General features: G+C 46.4%; 1 protein-coding gene and 1 long non-coding RNA gene across 4 annotated transcripts in view; one reads left to right on the top strand and one right to left on the bottom strand.

Annotated features, from left to right (window-relative positions):
* LOC146890169 (uncharacterized) overlaps positions 1–16,964 on the bottom strand; it is a 32,661-nt gene extending 15,697 nt beyond the window's left edge. Inside the window, exons 1-3 of one of the 3 annotated variants that reach the window (XR_015736002.1) lie at positions 16,450–16,964; positions 13,907–14,059; positions 6,789–7,018 (exon numbers count right to left, since the gene is read on the bottom strand). This is a non-coding gene — a long non-coding RNA (uncharacterized LOC146890169). Of the gene's footprint in view, positions 1–6,788; positions 7,019–11,675; positions 12,392–13,906; positions 14,060–16,449 lie in introns of those variants that run through there. The other 2 variants (XR_014999044.2, XR_015736001.1) reach the window with 2 other exon arrangements.
* Gcsh (glycine cleavage system protein H) lies at positions 466–11,679 on the top strand. Its single transcript, XM_048436995.3, has 5 exons — positions 466–662; positions 4,874–4,953; positions 6,472–6,535; positions 9,965–10,096; positions 10,928–11,679. The coding sequence occupies exons 1-5, from the start codon at positions 524–526 to the stop codon at positions 11,023–11,025; spliced, it is 513 nt and encodes a 170-aa protein (XP_048292952.3). The 5' UTR covers positions 466–523; the 3' UTR covers positions 11,026–11,679.
* Positions 16,965–17,067: the final 103 nt, after the last annotated feature.

The raw sequence follows: 17,067 nt of genomic DNA, 5'->3' as shown, positions 1-17,067 counted from the left end.
GCACACGATCTTTGTCGGAGTGACTTTGTTCTTTGCCTAGAACTGGTCTTCTGATGAAATGAATCCCCTTGGGAGTGACCTTGTGCAGACAGACGTGACTGTGTGCTTTAAAGTACCTGGCTTTCTCTGGACCTTTTAGCTTCATGGCTTGATACTGCGTTAGTCCAGCAAAGCCATCATTGCTGGAGTCTTTTCTGGCCTCTGAGGTGATGCAGTTTAGGGGAATGCACGGTCGCAAGATCCCATTCTTGGTGCGAGGCTCCGCCCTTCGGCGAGGCCCCGCCTCCTCCCCGCCCAGCCGTTCCGCTCCCCTCACACAGCCCCATCCGGGCCTCCGCTCCTCCACGGGCACACACCCCTCCGGCGCGTCGTCCTATCCGAAGTGGGACCTTTGAGCTGTCCAATCAGAGCACGTCTTTTCCGAGCCCCGCCCCGCTCTCGGTGCTCCGCTTACTCCGGCCCACCCGGTGACTGCCCGCCCGGTGGCGGAGGCGCAGTGAGGTTACCCTAGGAACCCCCGATCATGTCGCTGCGAGTGGCTAGGAGCGCGCGGGCCGTGACCTGCAGCCTGCGCAGCGCCCTGGCCTCCTGCCCGCCGCGGCCCTGGGTGCCGAGCGCCGCCGCCGTCCGCGCGCTGCGCACTGGATCCGCTGTGCAGTCGGGTAAGTGAGGGGCACGTGGTCACCGCTCCTGCCCGCGGCCGAGTGGCCGGGAGACGTCAGGCGACCCCACCACCAAGCCTCCCGGCCCGAGCGGACTGCAGCCCTGTCCGCCCTTCTTCTCGCTCTTGGGATCCTGGTTCTGCGGCCCTTCTCCCTCCTAAAGTAGGCGCGAGAGGACACGAGCAAACTTTGTACCCGCGGTTAAAAGGTGGAGCTGGGAGGCAAGGCCCGCTGGACCTGCAGGTAAGCCACACTGGTGCAGGAGTGGCTTAAATCTGGGTTCACCGAGACCCCAAATGTGGAGTGCTTAGCTAAGTGAACCACAACGGGGAACTGCGAAGTGAAGCTAAGCAAAAGCACTTACTAAAATATTTAGCACTGAGTGCACGCACAGATAAATGAAAGAAAAGTCAAAAAGTGAAGAAATGAATTTTACCACCCCCTGCAAAGCCAAGCATTGCGTTGAAGATTCAGCTGTGAACTATAGAAAGCCAAGGAAAAGTGTTCTAGACTTGAGAGAAGTTCTGCAGACGCCTGTAATTGAGTCATTGATGTGTACTGGGGCTGAAAAGAGGCTCATTTGACGGACTGGAAATAACTGGGAGACCTGCCCATTAGGCGTGTTCGCACAGTTAGCTGGGAAACAGTTTTCTTTCTTTATGTGCAAATAGCGGAGACCCTAACTGCCCTTTGTACCGGCCCTATTCAGGCAGCACAAATCTGAACGGCTGCTCTCAGCAAGTCTCCTGGGTCAGAAATCTGGGCGAACTCAGAATGTTGATCACGTTATTCCTCAGTGTCAAGTGCAAAGTTTGCTCCTTTCTTGCTAAAATTTCTCTACTGTTTGGGACACATCAGTGTGTTGCTGGCTGAAGTACAAGGGTAGGGCACTGGGCAAATGAGACCTCCATTTCAAACCAGGCTTGGTGAGTGACTCCCACCTGTAACAATGTCAGCACTCCTGAGGGAGAGGGAGGATCACTGTGAATCCGAGACCAGCTTGAGCGATACCCGGAGTTCCAGGTATTTAGTTAAAAATTGCCCAAAATATCAACTCCCATGGTCTGCTTAGCTACTTGGATTTTTATTTTTACCCTGTTTTAGCTGGCAGAATTGTGCACACTTATTTTGCACGGTGCAGAGCCCTGCACTTGGAAAAGCACACAGACATTACTCAGTTCTGGTTCTTCCTCTCCCAGCTGTGTGGTCTTGGGCACAGTCTTCGACTTCTCAGAGCCCAAGGCCCTGCGTTAGAACAGTGGAGGCAACAGCTACTTCAGGGTTATGGGCAGGAAGAAGTGAATGAAAGCCCTGTCACCTGCCACTTGACACATAAATGCCGAGTAATGTTATTTAATATCAGTGTGTATCGTGTGACTAATATGGATACATAACAAACACTGATCCATATTGGATAAAATAGGTTGTGTATTTGAGAATGAAGGTCTGATTACAGTTACAGCTGTTTTTCTGAGGCCTCAACCCACGGTGGGTTTGTTTCTGCTCCCTGAGGCCTGACCTCACTTAGCTGAGGATGACCTTGAACTTCAGATTCTCCTGACCTTGCTGGGACTGCGGGCAAGTACTTCCACATCCAGTTACACAGCACCAGGGACTAAACCTACAGCTACCTCAGTAATATAGGCAATAGGAAAATAGTAAAATAGGCAAGGACCCTGCCAGCTAAGCCACATCCCCAGGCCCCAAACGCTGTTTCTCAAGACTTAGGAAGAAAGTAATCATTTACCTAATCTGCTTTTTTTTTTTTACCCTCGGATCAAGGGTTAATGGAGAATTGGAATCATCCTGTGGTCAGCCTAAGTTGCTTGCCTGGTCTAAAAGGATGGGATGGATTTTGAAGTCAAGTGGGCCTAGTTGTGCTGAGCTCAGAATGCTGCTAACTCAACCCTGCAGCTGCACAGTTGAGGCCAGAGTAGCGACGCTCAGTGTTAGCAGGTGACACGTGTGTAACTGTCCGACCCTTGTAGTCAGACCTTGTGTTGGTTTTGAACCTCTCGTGATTGGTAATGTCATCAGTGAACTGTAAACTCTAGTGAGCAAAAGCTGACTGCCGCAGCCACTTAACTGCACGTCATCTTTGATCCCAATTCCCTTTCCTTCATTTTTCAGTAGTGCTGGGAATTGAAGCCAAGGCTTGGACAAGCGCTCTTCCACTGAGCTCCAGGCCCCAGTTTTCCTCTTTAAACAACAATAATCATCTTCTCTAGGACAGGCTTAAATAATCGAAGGGTTGTCAGAACGTGGCCAAGTTACAATTGTTACAGAAAGTCTGTTTCGGTCTTTACGAATAAGTTGCAGTACCTTAGCCGACTCCACCTTAAGAATCACATTGCCATTTTTAGGTTAAATCCTCGTTTTTATATCTTTTTGTTTGTTTGTTGTTTGGTTTGGTTTGATTTGGTTTTTGTTTTTTTGAGACAGGGTTTCTCTGTAGCTTTGGAGCCTGTTCCTGGTACTCATTCTGTAGACCAGGCTGGCCTCGAACTCACAGAGATCCGCCTGCCTCTGCCTCCTAAGGGCTAGGATTAAAGATATGTGCCACCACTGTCCGGCTGGTTTTTATATCTTAAAGGACTTATGTTGTAGGTGTTTTACCTGCATGTATGTCTGTGTACCATATACGTGCGTGGTGCCCTTGGAGGTCAGAAGAGAGCCATCAGATTTACTGAAACTAGTTAAGTTACAGGCAGTTGGAAGCCACCATGTGAATGCTGGAAACTGAACCCAGGTTCTCTGCAAGAACAACACATGTGGGGCTGGAGCGATGGCTTAGCTATTAAGAGCACTGGCTGCTCTTCCAGAGGACCTGGGTTCAATTCCCAGTACCCACATGGCAGCTTACAACTGTCTGTAGTTCAAGGGATTCTGACATCCTTACATAGACATACATGCAGGAAAACACCACATAAAATAAAAATGAATTATTTAAAAAAAGAAATACATGCTCTTAACCGCTGAGCTATTTCTTTAGCCTCAAATCTTTTTTTTTTTTTTTTTTTTTGAGACAGGGTCTTGTGTTGCCTAAGCTCTCTTAAACTCTCAGACTCAACTGATCTCCTGCCTTGGCATTCCCAGTATTACAGCCACAGGTGTTTTACAGTTCCCTGTGCCCTGTGTAAATCAATCACCCTCCCTCATTGGTGGAATGAACCAGAGCCCTACCTGGTGGACAAGTGGTCTACTGAGCTCCATTCTCAGTCCTTCAAAGATTGTTTCCTGTTTTTTATATCATCTTAATGTTATTGTATTATTTACTTTATTATGTCTGGGTATTTTGTCTGCTTTTGTATCTGTGCATGATGTGCATGCAGTGCCTGTAGAGGCCACAAGAGGGAGTCAGATCCCCTGGGACTGGAGTTAAGGATGGTTATGGGCCACCCTGTGGATGCTGGGAACTGAACCAGGTTCCTTGGAAAGTGTAGCCAGCGCTCCTAACTGCTGAGCCATCTTAATAGTCTTGAACTCTTGCTTCTCTCTGCTACAACTTCCTCAGTGCTGGGTTACAGGCGTGTGTCCAGCTAAACTTTGTATATGGCCTTGAACTTGTAATCTTCCTCCCTCAGCCCAAGTATTTCAGGTGAGTCAGCTGTATTCATCCCAGCATGCACAACTTTCTTTATGTTGTCTCCCCAGACCCCAAGCCTGTATCCAAAAGTTCTTTCTTCAAGACAGACCTATAGTCATGGAATGAACTCAGGAAATGCACTCTGAAATCTTTTGAGTGATTTAGACTGATGCTGAAACAGATAAGGCCGGGGATGTACACGGTGTTTCATTTAAGCTGTGCTCTTGGGGCTGGAGAGATGGTTCTGTGGTTAAGAGCACTAGCTAGCTACTGTTCTAGAGGTCCTGGGTTTGGGTCCCAGCACCACCATCTTTAGCTCCAGATTCGGGGGGCCTGACATCCTCTTTTGGCCTCCGTGGACTCTGCACACATGTAGTGCACATGCATACATAAAAGCCAGTTTTTACAGCATTCATCTCTGTGCATCTGTGGCTACACAGAAATGTGTTTCAAGAATGCCCTGTCTTGGCCCATTGCTGTCCTTTACTGGGCATTAGACCACAAGTGATGCCCGAGAAGTCGGTCCCCGTTCTGGGAGAGCCCCGCCTTGCGGCGGGAGTGGGTTTGAAGGGCTACTGAAGAAGCGATGCCGCTGCTTTTCTGAAATGCTGGTCTTCTGTTTTAGTGCGTAAATTCACAGAGAAACACGAATGGATAACCACAGAGAATGGTATTGGAACAGTGGGAATCAGCAATTTTGCACAGGTATTGGATTGTCTTGAAGTGTTCCTAACAGTCTGCTCTCAAGTCGTTTGGATTGTCACTGCCTTACAAAATGGTACAGTGCTTTGGGGCTCTGCTAGAGACCCTTCGGGAAAAGTCACACGTAAAGTAGGTGTTAAAAGAGACCGTGCTTGGCACGGTGGCACAGACCTGTTAACCTCATCCTCAGGCCAAGGCAGGAGATTATTAATTTGAGACCAGCCTGGGCTAAACAGCAGTACTGGGTCAACACTTATAAGTAGGGAATATTATTTAAAAACTGTTTCATGCCGAACAGTTCGGGGCAAGCTCAAGGGCTGGGGCGGGGAGTGCCCTTGTAGATACGTGAGAACCCACACGGCCAAAGACGGGAAACCCAGATAAACAGAGCAGACACAAAGATTGACCTTTTATTCAGCTGGCCTTTGCTCTGCTAATAATCCTATGTCACTATCCTCATCCTGAGATACTTTTCAAAGGAAAAGAAGCCAAGCAGTAGCATGGCCAGGGGTTTCAACTGGATGCATGTGTGCAGCGAGGTAGACCATAACGGTTGGGAAGACCTCCAGGTTTCTGATACCTTCATTGGCATCCCTGTACATCTAATGAGGGGGCCCATTACACGTTGTTCTTCTACAAGGGGAATCAACCTATACGACAGCAACTTTCAAAACGAGTGTGATCCAGCCCATTCAGGTGGTGTGAGGAAAGTTGGGTCAGTCACCTGATGCAGTGGTGCCCTGGGAGGCGGGTCATGAGGACCCCTGTTTTCATGCAGTGCCATTTGGGTCACGACCTAAAACTGCAGAGGTGGAAAGCACAAGGCGCTCAGAACAACTGGGCGTCTTGTTTGGATCACGGTTTTTGTGCCTGGGGTTACTCCAGCCTAGAGGGCTTGTTTCTTGTAGTGCAGCTCCCGAGTTAAAAAATTATTGTTAGGGCTGCTGAGATGACTCAGCAGGTAAAGCTGCTTGCCGCCAAGCCTGCCCGGGTTTGGTCCTTGGGGCACATATGGTAGGGGAGAGAGCCGACTCCTATTTATGTACTTCTGTGGGTTGAACCCTGGGTCACACGTGCTAGGCAGGTTCCCTGCTACTGAGCTACTCTGGCCTTTTCTTCCTTTGCAGTTTGAGATAGGCTCTGGCTAAGGTATCTCAGCTGGCCTTGAGTCAATTCTAGAGCCAAGGTGGGTTTTGAACTTGGGTTCTTTCTTCCTTAGACTCTGACAGGTGTACTGACTCTCATCTGATTTTAGTCTTATTGTGCAGTGGAGTCTCATTATGTAACTGAGGCTGGCTTTGAACTTACAGTCCTTCAACACTTGTCCCCCAAGTGCTGGATTTTAGGTACATGCCACCACGTCTGCCCATTTAACATGTTCACAGTGTAGTAAAGAAAACAAAGCATGTAGCCCCTCGTGTGAAATATATAGACAGAAATATGGGCACTTGGGTGTTTCTCTTTCCTGTTCTCTGGTGGGGTCAACTTCTTAGACACTTTTATGTTGCTTTTGTATTTTAGGAAGCTTTGGGAGATGTTGTTTACTGTAGTCTGCCTGAAGTTGGGACAAAATTGAAAAAACAAGGTAAGTATACTTCTCATTTTGGAGTGTGACAAACCAGCCTGGCCTCAGACTCGCAGACTAACTGCCTGCCTCCTAAGCCACCATACCCAGCTCGGGCCCTTTTTTTTTTTTTTTTTTTTTTTTTTTAAATAAGCAGGGTTTCACCATAATTCAGGCTGGCCTCAAACTCCCTGCGTGGTTAGGTTATATGCATGTGCCACCATAGCTGGCTATGTTTAGGCCATTAAGTTTGCTTTGGAGACTTCGTTTTCTTCTTTCATATGTTTTATTCATGTGTCACAGCATAATTTGCTGAAAGACGTATTTCGTTTGTTTATTTGAGATAAGGTCTTGCTTGTTGGAATTCACTGTGTAGATCAGAGTGGCCTCAAGCTTGCTTCGACCCTCAGTTAGGTGCTGATTACAGATGTCGCCATTACACCCCACTCGAGGCCATTCTTTAGTCTTTTCCTTTTCTTGCCTTTTTGCACTGGCTGGTACTGTCTGGAAAATGTTAGAATGGAAGTGGTGAGAATGGGTGTCATTGCCTTGTCCCTGTCTTAGGAGGAAGCAGTTGCTGTTTTCATCGGTAGATGTGATGCTGGCTGGGGACAGGCAGTTCACGGATGTTCACTATCCGCTGAGGTTCCTCTCTGTTTGCAGAGAGTTTGATTGTTACTGACTGTTGAATTTTGTCCAACTGATGTTCACTTATTGAAATAGTGTTTTATTTTGTTCGTAAAAGGCTTAGAAATTACATTTAGTGTGTGTGTGTGTGTGTATGTGTGTGTGTGGTGTGTTCAAATGTACATGCCATAACATGTATGTGGAAGTCAGAGAACACAACAACTCTGGGAGTTTTCTCCTTCCATTACGTGGGACCTGAGGATCAAACTCAGGTTGTCAGGTTGGCACCAAACACCTCTACACAGCTGTCTTGCCAGCGCCCTATTTTTGTTTGTTTGTCGGTGTTTATTTTAGTCTTTATGATGGTAAACAGTCCTGTGTAGTCTTCTACCCTGGAGCTTCCATTTCAGCAGTAAGGTAAGGTTTACAGCTGCCACAGGAGCCCGTGAACTTCATCCCAAAACACAGATTTATTCTTCATGTCTAGCCAACCTTAGTTTACTAAAATAAATCTCACCAACTCATGATATATACACCTTTAAAAATACTCTATTAGAAAGCTGGGTGTGGGCTAGAGAGATGGCTTAGAGGTTAAGAGAAGTGACTGCACTTCCAGAGGTCCTGAGTTCAATTCCCAGCAACCACATGGTGGCTCACAGCCATCTGTAATGAGATATGGTGCCCTCTTCTGGCCTGTAGGCATCCATGAAGGCAGAACACTATACATAATAAATAAATAAAAATCTTAGAAAAGAAAAGAAATCTGGGTGTAGTGGCATATGACTTTAATCCCAGTACTAGAGAGTAGAAGCAGGTGGATCTCAGTGAGTTCTAGGCCAGCCTGATATACATAGAGAGACCCTATCTCAAAACAAACAAAACAAAAAAATTTTGCTAATGCCAGGCATGGTAGTATATATCTTTAATTCTAGTACTGAAAGCAGAGGCAGGTAGTTCTCTAAATTCAAACCTAGCCTGATCTATCTATCCATTTCCAGGCTAGCCAGGGCTAGATAGTGTGTGTTGCTGAATTTTAAGTTTATCTTGACAGGAGAGTGGGCATATTATTTTTCCTTGCCTTGTATGTAGCCCAGACTCTTTCAGTTTAGGATCTCTCTTTGATTTTTCAGAGACAGAGTTTCTCTCTGTAGTCTACACACTAGCTCAGAATGGAGTATAATAAAGGTTTATTTATTATTTAGGGGTAGACTCACAGAAAAGGCGGTGATCAGCAGTCCTCTGTGTGTGCGGGGAACTGAGACCGAATCCAGCAGCCAAAAGGGGCCGCTTTTACATCTGCATTTATAGTACATGTGACCACACCCAAAGTGGGCCAGTATCTTAAAGGTTATTGGCTGAAGGAGTTCCCACATCATAGCCCTGGCTTCCTGGAAATCCCTCTGTAGACCAGGCTGGCCTTGAATTTAGAGAGACACCGCCCCCAATCCCTGCCTCTGCAGGGAGCTGGAGAGGTGGCTCAGCGGTTAAGAGCACTAGCTGCTCTTCCAGAGAACCAGGGTGCAGTTCTCAGCACCTACGTGACAGCTGCAGGGGATCTGACACCTTCACACCAATAAACATAAAATAAATTTAAATAGATTATGTAAAAAAAGAAAATGGCCCCCATAAGCTCATATATATGAATGCTTGGTCCCCAGTTAGTGGAACTGTCTAGGGTTGGGAGGTGTGGCATTTTTGGAAGATGTGTGTCATTGGGGGTGGCCTTTGAGGATTCCAAAGCCCATACCAGGCCCAGTCTCCTCTCTTGACCTCCAACTTGTGGGTCAGGTGTGAGCTCTCAGTTACTGGTCCAGCACCATGCCAGCCTGCATGCCACCACCCTCCCTGCCATGATTATAATGGACTAACCTTCTGCAAACAAGCCCCCAGTTAAGTGCTTCCTTTGTAAGTTGCCTTGGCCATGGTGTCTCACAGGAACAAAACAGTAGCTAAGACACTTGGCTTCCATTTGAGTAGGAAATCTTTGCTCTAAAACGCAGTCTCCCTGGGGGTGATCTATAGTTAAAATCTTGGCCCAGTTCTTTCAGCCCTACCAAGTCCCTTGGGATGTCCTATGTACACAAGGTTTAAGGCTCCTTCGGAGACCAGCCTATGTGACACCATGTCTGGCTGGTAAATTGAAAGAATTATGTTTACTGAACATCAGCACACTGGTGTTCGGACGCACTGTTGCCTGCTACTCACTGTGTGCAGAACGTGTGCGTTCGAAAATGACCCCCATGCTGCAGTCATTTATGCCTTTCTCGTACAAACCCAACACAGCCAATGGTTTAAATAAAGAAATTCAGAACTGGACGGTGGTGCACGCCTTTGATCTGAGCACTGAGTGGGCAGAGGCAGGGGGATTTCTGAGTTCCAGGACTGCCTGGTCTACACAGAGAACCCTTGTTTCGAAAACTGAAAGGAAAGAAATTCAGAATTTTTTTTACCATGGCTGTATGGGAGGTGACCACTTTTTCATAGTTTGTCTTTAATTGTTTTATAACGTTATTTATTTGGGGGGATGTCAAAGGTTCTCTTCATGTACCTTGGTACTGAGGATTGAACTCGGGTCTTCAGGCTTAGCAGCACCTTTACCCACTAAGCCATCTCAAGGGGACTATTTTAAAAAGTTTTTTTGGCTTGAGAGGTTTATATTTTTGAGATAGGGTCTTCTGTAGCTCAGGGTAGCCTCTAGCTTCCTGTGTAGCTGAGGGTGATCTTGAACTCCTGATTCTCTTGCTTCTGTGTCCCCAGTACTGTGACCGCAGGTGTCACTGCCACACCCTGTGTCAACTGTTTCCTTTCACTGCTTCCTCTCAGATGAGTTCGGTGCTTTGGAGAGTGTGAAGGCCGCCAGTGAGCTCTACTCCCCTCTGTCGGGAGAGGTGACCCAAGTCAACGAGGCTCTGGCAGAAAACCCAGGGCTCATCAACAAATCCTGTTATGAAGATGGTACGTTGTTGCTCAGAGTTTCAGCCCTATGGTAACCCTATGATGGATGCCAGCTGCAGGTTTCTCTGTTATAGATGAACGGGGACCCCACAGTGTAATTGGAGGGTCGTGCAGTCAGTAAGTGGTAACATTAGGACTGGTCATGGTTTCCTTTGACCTGCTGCCTTGCCCTTCATACTTTCTTGGGCTTTCTCTTTTTTGAGGGTGGGGGTTGGGTGGTTTGCAACAGGGTCTCTCTGTGTAGCCCCTACTGTGTCAAACTCACAGAGATTCGCCTACTTCTACCTCCCAAGTGCTAGGATTAGAGATGTGTGCCACCATGCCTGGCTCTAGGTCTTTCTACAGCCCAATAGTTTGGTATGCCTTTTTAAAAAATACAGATTTGTATGTGTGTATGTGCAGGTGCTCATAACTGCTGAACCATCATCTCCCCAGCCCCAAGATTTTATTTTAAAGTATTTTAATTTACTATATATATCTCGTGTAGGGATACTTACATTTGAGTGAGTGCAGGTGCCCTGAGACCAGAGGAGGGCATTGAATCCCCTGAGCTAGAGTTATATACATGGTTGTGAGTCGCCTGATGTGGGTGTTAGGAACCAGACTTGGATCCTTTGCTATAGCAGTATGCACTCTTAAAAACTGAGCCATCTCATTCCAGCCCACTAATTCCTTAGGGCTAAAATTTACTGAACAAACAACGGCTTTATTTTAGAGTAACAGCATCACTTAACTGAGGGCACTGCTTATTTTGAGGGACTTGCAATACATTTTGAATGAGTTTAACTTTCGAAAAAGGCAATTTGAAATGAGGTTTCGTTTTGGTTACAGGTTGGCTGATCAAGATGGCACTAAGTGACCCTTCAGAGCTGGATGACCTAATGAGCGAAGAAGCCTATGAGAAGTACGTGAAATCCATTGAGGAGTGAATGTGGCACCCCACTCCCAACAGAACTGTGGGAAGTAACCCGCTCCAGGATGCTTGTCTTAAATTAGTGGAGGATAGAAGATTTGAAGTACCTTAGCAATACTGATGAAAGGAAACTGTTCTCGACAGTGCTACTTAAAACTTCCTGATGGGTGCAGATAAACACAGTGTACATATTTTTAATAATCCCCATGCTAGGTATTTAAACCAGGGCTTAAGCACTGGTGTTTAGAATTCTTGAGATCGTCTATGAAGCTGGGTTTGGTGATGGATCTATCCTTTAATCCTAGCACTCAACAGGCAGATCTCTTGTTAGTTCGTGGTTAGCCTGGTATACTAACAAGTTCTAGGCCAGCCAGAGTTACTTGGTGAGACCCTACCTAGTGATTATAAGAATTCCGTATCACGATAACAGTATTGTAAATCTCCCATAATATTGTAACTTGCCCACACCCACCACTGGGTTTTGGTAAGCAGACTTCATGTGTCTTCTCATTGGCAATGCCCAGGAGCACAGGGAAGTGTCGTACAGTGTCAGGTGCAGGACAGCACTGACGTAATCTTACCATGTGCTGCGTTGGCTGCCATGTTTTTCCTCTGTGAAGTACTGGCTTTGCAACACAGTGAGAAACAAATAAAACAGTCATCCTCTTTGTTCGTCTTGGTTTTTATTTGTATATTAATGTTTCACTTAATGACTGCTAGTTTTAGAAGGGCTAATTTTAATTCATAAGGAGTTATTGTGTATGTGTGTGTGCACGCGTGCGCACGTGCACGTGCAGTGTCTTATAATCAATAGCTGTACCCTGCCTTGTCATGGGAAATTATTCCAAAAAAAAAAAATAAAGCCAGGTATGCTGATATTTTGTTTGTGTTCTAACAAGTAAAGCTTGTCTGGAGATCAGAGTGTGCAGCTAGTTAACCACTAGTTAACCAGAGAGACCACACACACCTTTAGTCCCAGCACTAGGGAGGTAGAGACAGGAGTGATATGGCTGGGTAGAGGGAAGAATATACGGCAGGAGGAGACAGGAGCTCACCAGCCCTTTATGGTCTGAGAATTTTGTAGAAGTAAGAACTAGTGGCTGGTTGCTCTGCTTCTCTGATCTTTGGGCTTTCACACGCTAATATCTGACTCTGGGTTTTTATTTTTAAGCCCAGTTAGAATTTGCGCTACAGCCAGGGCCTGGATAGAGGGTTCACCGGTTAAGAGCAGTTGCCGTTCTTGCAGAGGACCTGGGTTCAGTTCCCAGCACCCACGTGGTAGCTCACAATTGTCCCTAACTCCAGTTCCAGGGGATCTGATGCTTTCTGACCAGGCACACATAAAGTGCACAAACGTACATCCCGGCAGAGAGTACACAAACCTAAAATGAAAAAAGAAACATATGCCTCAACAATGAAAGGCATGAGGAACGCATGTGGAGCTGTGCTGGCCATAGCAGTGATTGGAAAGAAATCACCCATGCTTCCCTGCCAGGGCAGACTGATCAGGAAGGGTGGGTTTTCCCAGGTCGAAGTTCACCCCTTGTCCTAGTGTAAACTAACCCTTGTTTTCCCCAAAAGTTTATAGGATTCGCGGTAACAGGAGACGACATTCACTCCCCTGTGATAATTAAAAACGAGAGAATGAAGTTACCGTCTTCATTTCTCATCGCGCTAGCTCAGAGGAGGCAGGAAGATGGGTGACGGATTGTCAGCATTGCACATAGTAGTGTGACTGAATTTAAGTCATGCCCAGGTTTACATCCAACAGGGATAAGCAGACACTGTAACTTTCTGATCCTGCCTTAATAACTGTCCTTTACAGCTCAAGTGTACTTACTACCAAATGGTATTTCCCGACGGCTAATACGGCATATTCTCTAACACAGTCAACTATAAAAACGCTGACTGGGGGGTGAGGGGCGGCTATACACACACAAATGTGTGTAGCTAAACTTGGTGGCCCAAGCCTATAAACCCAGCACTTGGGAGGTGGAGGCAAGAGGATCGGGTTCAAGGTCATCTTTTTGGCTACAAATCCCATGGTCAGCCTGGGCCCAGACAAGTTCACAAATACACAAACTTCACCACCACCCGACAAACACAAAGGAGAAGTCGGTAGGCTGTTCCATCGTGTTCCTCAGACTCCAGCAGGGGGAGAGATTCAGACACACCTGGTGGTGGGCGAGTGGCAAAGGAGCAGTTTCCTCAGAGCAAAGCACTCGTGGACACATTGCTGATGGAAAGTAACTGCCGCCAAGGTTATCTTAGCATCCTCGCCAAAAAACATTGAGGTGTCATGGCTGGCTGACTGTTGTGTACTTGGCAGTCAGGCTAATTAACCTTACTGCTTGGGAACTAGGTGGTAATTACATTAAGTGCTCGTTGATCTTTGTAACCAACTATCTATTACCATACCCCAATTCACAGAGGAGAAAGCTGATGTGGATAAGGCATTGAACACAGACTGGTCATGGGCGGGATTCTCACCTTTCCTGGTCTTAACTTTCATTTGTCCCTTAGCAAATGTAGCTGTGACCTGAACTGTTCTAATCTGAACACACAAAGTTTTAAAAGCTTCAAAAGCTTATGCTTGGGCTGGAGCGATGGCTCAGAGGTTAGAAGAACTGACTGCTGTTCGGGAGGTCCTGAGTTCAATTCCCAGCAACCACATGATGGCTCACACCCATCTATAATGAGATCTGGTGCCCAGAACACTATATATATATATATATATATATATATATATATATATATATATATATATATATATATATATATATATATATATATAATATATATATAAAATTTAAAAAAAGTTTGGCAATGTTCCTTCTGTTTCTATTTAAAAAAAAAAAAGCTTATGTTTGTAAAGAGGATAAGTGGAAAATTCTTACCTGATCTCATGTGATGTGCGAGTCAGAATTCATGTGTAGTAAAAAGGAGGTTAAAGTCAGGCTGGGGGATAGCTCGGTGGAGAGAGCTCTGGCTGTGAGAGCAGGAGGACCTGGGTTCAGATTTCCGGGACCCACCTGAAATGCTGAATGTGGCTGTAGGGAGACAGGAGGGGCTCTAGGTTCATATACACTCAATTCTGTTACCATTTCGGTGACACAAAAGAAGACTGCCTTTTCTTTTCCATTTTCCTTTTGGCTCATGCACAGCAGGCAAGCATTCTAACCACTAAGCACTAAGCCATATCCCCAGCCCTCTTAAACATAGTTGGTGAGTGGAATTTTTTTTTTTCTTGAATGCTTTGTCTGATACAAGATCTTACTCTATAGTCCAGACTGGTCTTAAATTCAAGGCAATCCTCTTGCCCCATCCTCTGTAGTGCTGGGATTACAGGCTTGAGCCCCCATGCTTGACTTTGATGTTTGGTGGTGTTTTTTGGTCTTGTGGGGTTTTGTTGGTTTTTTAAAATTGTTGAGTAGTTGTCTCTCTCTCTCTCTCTCTCTTTCTCTTTTTTTTTCTCTCTCTCTTTCTTTGGTTTGGTTTGTCGTAACAGGGTTTCTCTGTGTAGTCCTGGCTATCAGAACTCACTCTGTAGACCAGGCTGTTCTTGAACTCATAGAGATCCATCTGCCTCTGCCTCCTGAGTGTTGGGATTAAAGGCGTGAGCCCACCACCTCCTAGTTTGTATTGTATTTTTGAGACAGACTCTCATGTAGCCCAGGCTGGTATGAAGGATTTAACTAAAGACCACCTTTTGTAAGTGTTACAGCTCTGAGAGAGGGTATCCTGGCAGTTGAGAGCCAAGGGTACCACTAAGTCACATCATACAACAAACCTCACACAAGAGATTTATCGGGAATGAAAGCCCCAGGAAGATGGCTGCTTTCTGCTGGGGATGAAGCAGCAGAGAACTGGGCAGAACAGGTTTATATAGTTTCTTGGGGGGTGGGGGGTGGGGGCCTGAGAACAGACACACACTTTCCAGGGTGGCCCCGGATTGGAAGGATTATGTCGCTTAATTTTGGGGCAGGTTCAAGGATGGATGGAATTTTTTCCTGTAGGGCAGGGCTTGGCCACTCTCCCACCTTAAGGGGCTAGGAACCTTAATTATGGAAATCTGGAGGTGGGAGCAGGACCTGACCCCTTCCGGGCCTCAAGGGGTCCCAGCCACCAGAATAGTCTAGGAACCTGGTGACCAGAGGCCTCCAGGGATAATGCTTATGTTTAGCAGGGAAAGCATGCCTGCCACCCTGGTTGGCTTTGACAGACAATGACCCCAGATCTCCTGCTTTCCTCTCCCAAGCGCTGATCCCAGGCATGCACTACCACACCTGGCCCAACCTCAAGCTTTTGAAGAATGCTTACTTTCCTTTTCTCCCTTTGCCTTGTTTTTTTTTCTTTGTCATTTTTTGAAGAATGTTTTCCAAGATTTAAAACTTCAGAAATATAATAGGGGGTCAGAAAGATGGTTCAGTGGTAAAAGATCTGCGGCTCTTCCAAAAACCTGGGTTCAATTTCCAGAACCTACATGGAGGCTCGCGAACACTGGAAACTCCAGTTCCAGAGGATCCAGTTCCTCTTCTGGTCTCCATGGGCACCGGGCATAGAAGTGGTGCACCGACACACGTGCAGTCAAACAAAAAGAAGCAACAACAACAAAAAAAACAAAGCAACAACAAACCCCCACAAAAACTACCTTGAAGGTAGTTCTAAGGTTGACCATACTGGGTTTTAGTGGAACCACTAGAGGGCGCTCGGCACAGGCTCCAGGATAAAAGACCAGTGCTTCAGACCTTATAGAGTTCCTCAGCCGATTGCAAATTTTGTTTGTTTTCCAAATTTCTGGGCTTTTCTGTAGATGTTTAAAAGCGTCCACCTTCGGTTGTAAAAATTATGGCTGAGTGGCAAGGTCTGGTGGCACATGCTTGTAATTCCAGTACTCAGGGACAGAGGGAAGATACGGACTTGGAGGCCAGAATAGGCAACATAGTGAGAACGGAGACACGTCTTGATAGATGTGAAGCCCTGGGTTTGCTCATGAGTGTTGGTAAACAATAAAATAGCTAACTTTAAGCATGCCTTTATTACTGCCCGGAACATGCGTATCCACAAGCAAAAACATCCTCATTAATAAATCTAAGTATACATATAAACATTTTAGAAATGCATCATACCATTACTTCTATGTTATGAAATGTATTGGGATAGCAATATGTGTGTTTACATACATATGTAGATTTGTATATATATGGAAATATCTTAACAAGTAGTCATATTCTAGAAGAGGACTTTGCTCCAACCTCATTGAATAATGTACCACATACATCACGTCTTTACCTTTAATGCTGTAAAAAGTCGTCATTTGTAGCTATTTTTCCAACCGCCTTTGAGTCACAGTGCTTTCCTTTCCTCCTGTAGGAATACTTTGTAAACTAGAAAGCAGAGGGGCCCTGGAACTAGACCTGAGTTGGGGGGCTAGACTTACCATCCAATGCTTCACTTCAGGCATAGGTCCCCAGCCTGGGGTATGTCTTTCAGTGCCCAGAGGCAACAAGAGCAGCGTGGCTGAGAGGTGGGAGCTAACTTCCCAAAAGCTCAGCGAGTGCTAGCTGCTACTGTCCCAGTAAAGTGGACGGCATCGAAAAGAACTAAACAGATGTGGAAGGCACGCCCGTAAGTCCTCTTCTTGTTGATTTCGGAAACTTTGAAGGAGGGTCGCCAGGATTGTGAGACCGCACCATGCTACACAGCACACAAACAGAAAACGAGTCTTCTCATGTAGTTCTGGGCATGCATTCCACTAGCACTAGCGGGATCTCAAGACGGAAGGGACAATTCTGCGCGAAGGGACAAGTGCCAAATCTGCAGATACTATTTGCCTGGCAACTGACGTGTCCCTTTTGAAGACGACGCAACTGGGCTGCGAAACCCTCGAAGCACGCGAGCCGCAGTTTCCCAGCAGAGATGTCACGACGCGCAGGCGCCCTACACTACCCCAGGGGCCGCTGGAGGCAGCGCGCGCAGCACGGAGAGAACGCTCAGAGAGCCACCTCCCTGGAGCCGCTTTGTTGAGGCTTACGTCACTTCCGCCAAGCTGCCCCTC

This window comes from Myodes glareolus, chromosome 22 (assembly GCF_982192425.1).
Source record: "Myodes glareolus chromosome 22, mMyoGla1.1, whole genome shotgun sequence".
NCBI classification, from domain to species: Eukaryota; Metazoa; Chordata; class Mammalia; order Rodentia; family Cricetidae; genus Myodes; species Myodes glareolus.
Note: the sequence above shows the minus strand (reverse complement) of the source record. Positions and strands in the feature narration are given on the sequence as shown.

What these genes read in the sequence shown, in the direction of transcription:
- Gcsh (XM_048436995.3), top strand. Translation starts at nt 524, where the DNA reads ATGTCGCTGCGAGTGGCTAGGAGCGCGCGGGCCGTGACCTGCAGCCTG. An exon ending in TGGATCCGCTGTGCAGTCGG is followed by an intron (nt 663 to 4,873) that starts GTAAGTGAGGGG and finishes CTTCTGTTTTAG; the next exon opens with TGCGTAAATTCACAGAGAAA. An exon ending in GAATCAGCAATTTTGCACAG is followed by an intron (nt 4,954 to 6,471) that starts GTATTGGATTGT and finishes TTTGTATTTTAG; the next exon opens with GAAGCTTTGGGAGATGTTGT.